This window comes from Aspergillus sclerotioniger (assembly GCF_003184525.1).
Source record: "Aspergillus sclerotioniger CBS 115572 chromosome Unknown BO94scaffold_40, whole genome shotgun sequence".
NCBI lineage: Eukaryota > Fungi > Ascomycota > Eurotiomycetes > Eurotiales > Aspergillaceae > Aspergillus > Aspergillus sclerotioniger.
Genome location: NW_020291030.1, coordinates 21,674 through 26,251, shown reverse-complemented (window position 1 = coordinate 26,251; position 4,578 = coordinate 21,674). Strand labels below are relative to the sequence as shown.

At 43.5% G+C, this 4,578-nt stretch overlaps 1 protein-coding gene across 1 annotated transcript; it reads left to right on the top strand.

Moving 5' to 3' along the window:
* Window positions 1-815: 815 nt before the first annotated feature.
* BO94DRAFT_628375 (sterol desaturase family protein) lies at window positions 816-1,671 on the top strand (the record flags this gene model as incomplete). The annotated part of the gene is made up of 3 exons (XM_025617479.1): window positions 816-914; window positions 967-1,052; window positions 1,107-1,671. The coding sequence occupies 3 exons, from the start codon at window positions 816-818 to the stop codon at window positions 1,669-1,671; spliced, it is 750 nt and encodes a 249-aa protein (XP_025462502.1).
* Window positions 1,672-4,578: the final 2,907 nt, after the last annotated feature.

The window sequence follows — 4,578 nt, the reverse complement described above, 5'->3', positions numbered from 1 at the left end:
AGAAACACATATTCTCAGTGTACGGAAGAGATCTATGACAATCCATCTTAAATCTTTACTCCGTACTGTGTATGATTCACCTTTGGCGACAAATTGATGACATGGAATGTAAGTGGTAGCTAACTTGATTGGTAGACGGTAAGGACTACGGAGCTCGTATTGGTGTAGTAAAAGTAGGTAGTGTACTTGCTTCAGGCTAGCTGCTAGGGATCGGAATAATAATAATCAGATCAACATTAATGGACAGTGGCTAAGTGGAGCTAGCATCGGTCCCAGTCGGCTAGCCAGTGGTGCCAGAAAGCTCAAGGCCAGGGGGAAAGGTCTCGCCACCTCGGGAGTGGACGTCCTGATCGCGCGGTTCTTCCACTGGTGTTCCTGAAATACCGGCCGAGTACCACCAACTCTCCTAGCCAACATTCCATTGCCCGTCTCTTGACGCTTGAAATTCTCCATTGACTATAGCCACGTTGGCCATTGACCGATTACATTACTCCGACTAGCCGAACACGTTAGAATTGCCTCGCTTGCGCAATTCCACGCCGCTAGTAGCGAGGCTTAATTCGAAGGACAAACGAGAAGAAAAGGGGAAAGAGTCTGCCTGCATATCAGCATCATGTGAGTTGCTTTTCCTGTGTGAGTCCTTTCATACACGAGCACTAAAGGAGAATAGGAATTCCACTCTTTTGTCATCGCCAGAAACGTATTGGGGCCAATTCGAAGAAATTTCCAAGTATAATACCCATTTAAATGTGGTCGAACGACTATGGACAGCATGGTATGCCTGGATGCAAAATGATGTTCTTGCAACTGGAATAATGTCTTTTATGATGCATGAAATTGTATACTTTGGGCGATCCCTTCCCTGGATCTTCATAGACAGCCTGGGTTTATTCAAGACCTACAAAATTCAAAGTGTGAGTGTTATATCAACCAAGTCTAGCTACTGTATTTCTAACTGGTCCGCAGAGCAAAGTACCATCCGTACGAGAGCAATGGGATTGCGCAAAATTCGTGCTTCTTAGTCACTTCACTGTGGAATTGCCTCAGATTTGGTAAGGAGCATTGGCGGAGCCAGCCCCTTACGATTAGGTCACTAATGATTTCAGGTTGTTCCACCCAATGGCTCAGTTCTTTGGCCTTTCGACCTCTGTTCCCTTCCCTTCTTTGTGGACCATGGCATATCAGATCGCCATATTTTTTGTCTTGGAGGACACGTGGCATTATTTTTCCCACCGTGCTCTTCACTGGGGGCCTCTGTACAAAGCTATACACAAGATTCACCACCAATACTCTGCACCCTTTGGCATGGCCGCTGAATATGCGTCTCCTATTGAAGTCATGATCCTTGGATTCGGTACCGTTGGCTGTCCAATTCTATGGTGTGCAGTGACCGGGGATCTACATATTTTCACGATGTACATTTGGATCGTATTGCGGCTTTTCCAAGCTATCGATGCACACAGTGGTTATGAGTTCCCTTGGAGTCTCCATCATTTCCTCCCATTCTGGGCCGGGGCAGACCACCATGATCTTCATCATGAGAAGTTTGTAGGAAATTATTCCAGCAGCTTCAGGTGGTGGGATTACGTTCTGGACACCGAATATTCTCCAGAAGCTATCAAGCGCAGAAGGGAGAACAAAGCGGTGAGGGGAATGAAGAAATCCCAGTGATATTCACGGTTGACAGCTTCTTTGAAAGTGGCACTTGGTTTGGGTGGTCCAAATGAACTCACTGGAACATTGTTCCTTGGTGGAGTTCCAGCCATGCTTATCGATGACTTGATACATCACCTTATGATTTTATACCTGATAATATAGATATACGGCTTTTAATTCGAGGTTTATTCTTCAAACTGGCTGACCGGTTCATGTTAGACTCTGGACTAACACATGGCTGTTATGGCCTTTTACATTTACACCAAGTTACTTTATGTGCTTGGCAGTTGTTCTAATACATATATATATTTGTTTGTTTGTTTTCATGTGAATTAACTTGTCATTTTGCTGGTTGTTTATCACGATAGACTATAGGGCAAATCTGGTTTATTGTCTACTTCAAGAATCATGTTATAAGTTAAATGAAATATGTATAAACCAACAGAAATGTGATAGAACGGGTTCGGATGGTGATCCTTACCTAATCACTACCTGCTGATAACGTAATCCACAAGCGAGTGGGCCGGCGCGCCCGGCCAAACATGCCTCCATGAAAAGATGAAGCTTATATAGTCCACTATATCAACAAAATAACGTGTTTAACTGGTGTTTTGACGTGTTGGACATCTTGTTCTTATATGCCCAATTGTTCCACACTCGCTGCAGCGAGATGGTGCCCGGCAGCAAGGCTGTTCCTCGCCTGTAGCTGATTCTACAAGCTGACTTCCACCAACTTGATCAGCCTCGCAAGTCTGTTTGAACGCGATTTTAGCCTCTTCAACAGTGAGGCCGTTAAGACCGGCCATTTGGCAATAAGTCCTCTTCTTCTTAGTGTTTTGCCTCTCTAATCCAGCCTGTAATTCGTCGACTTCCTGCTCAAGCAAAGCAGCCCGGTTGAAAGCGATTTCACATCCTTTTATAACATAGAATAACACTGCTTTCATCTGTAAAGATAGGCTAATTATATGTTTACAAAGAAGCCTTTTAATAGTAGTTTCATGTCTCCGTAACTGCCTTGTATTCTTAGATATTTTTAACACTTAATATAGTAAAAATACTGTCAGTTAGAATAGGCTCACGGAGCTGTATAACCAGCCTATTAAGAACCTTGTCTAGCTGGGATAGAACCAATCCTAAAGTCTTAAAGATGTTGCGTATAGTTGATTCTTTAAAGATAAGAAAACATGTATCTGGATATATATTTAAGAAATTAATCTTATTAATATAATAAGTATCCTGGCAAATTAGCCATTCTATTAAACTTCTATACACTTATTTTAATAGTATAAAGTAAGTAATATTAAATAATTAATAAAGATATAAAGAATATAAAGGCATACAGATAGAAATAATATGTCAAACCCTAGGATCGCTTCTCCCTGTTCCTGTTAGCTTAGCTCCCGTTCCGATACGTACCTTGTGAACTGAATCAAAGGTAGTCAGGCTGTTGACTATCTAAAGGTGACTTGATCTGAACAGTAGAAGAGAAGTAAGGCCAGATAGTGCCGCGCAGCTATCCGTAAGTAAGTGCGGACGAGTGTTATCGCTAAGCTCTACCAAAACGTAGGTTACTTAAAGACAATTGTAATTGAGCACAAAGAACAGAACTAGCTAAGTACAGGAAGGAGTGTCCTTATATATCTGTCCCTCGTATACCATTCCGTATACCATTCTATATACCATTGGCATATACCATATACCCGACCATATACCCTTTCGTATACCCGCAGTCACGTGACTCGTGACACGTAGCGGCTCAGTTCGGGTCTTCCCTGATAAGAGTTGCATCTTCCCGAGTACAGCCCTTCTGCCTGACGTAACCGCCTCACTAGTCCCTTTAGCTAGCAGGGGTCCGTAACACCACCTCCCTCCCTTCGAGGTTCTTGTCCCTAAGAACATAAAGGTGAGTGCCCCCGTGTGCACGTCGGCTGGGTTCTTCAGTTCTTTTCCTCCCCAGGATGGGTCATCATGCCTAAACGCGACAAGTACGCTGACAACAAACGTTTGGCCGATAGGATCGAAAACTCCGGTCGTCCCGTTGACACTCCTTGTGCCTTCTGTTTTTCTCGGGGCAAGGTCTGCATCATGAGTTCGTCTGCTCGAAGCAAGAAATGTTCGGCTTGTGCCTTGCGCGGTCGTAAGTGCGAAAAACAGTTCCATAGTGACCGAGAATAGGATGAGCTCAAGCAAAATGAGCGAAAAGTTGCGGCCGATCTTGCAGTGGCCTAACAGCAATTTCTGCAATATTCCGAAAAGATGAATCAAGCGATGGCAAAGGTCATCCGCTTGCAAAAACATCAACAGTTCCTAAAGGATCGTGGTGGTCGGATGTTAGATCACGACTCAAATGTGTTGGAACAACTGGACGATGAGGATCCTCCAAGCGCCGAGGACCTCCGAGAGCTAGAGCGTCTGGCTGACGAACACGACGCCGCTCAACTTGCCGCTGCGTCAGACACTCCTAGTCTGACTCAGTTGGTTGGTTCCCCTTCTTTCTGGGCGAACTTCGACCTGTCTGTCGGTAGTACTGCTCCACAAGCTGGTAACAGCCCGTCAAATTCTCGATAAGTTCCCACGTGTTTTCTGAGGTATCATATCCTACCCATTTCACCAGATACTTTGACCTGCCGCTAATCTTCTTGTGGTCCAGGATCTTTTTAATCTTGTATTCTTGTTCTGTGTTGTTGTCAATCTCCATATTTTCTGCGATTCTAGCATTTTTTGGTACAGGTTTTAACAATGAGATATGAAACACTGGGTGAATTTTGCTCATTGATTTTGGTAATCTTAACTTATAGTTGACCGGTCTCTTCTTGTCTTTAATAATAAATAATCCTAGCTTGTGATGATTAAGCTTCTGATTTGGTTATTTTATCTTGATGTTTTTACAGAGTAAGAATATCTTCTTTCCTTTTTTAAGGT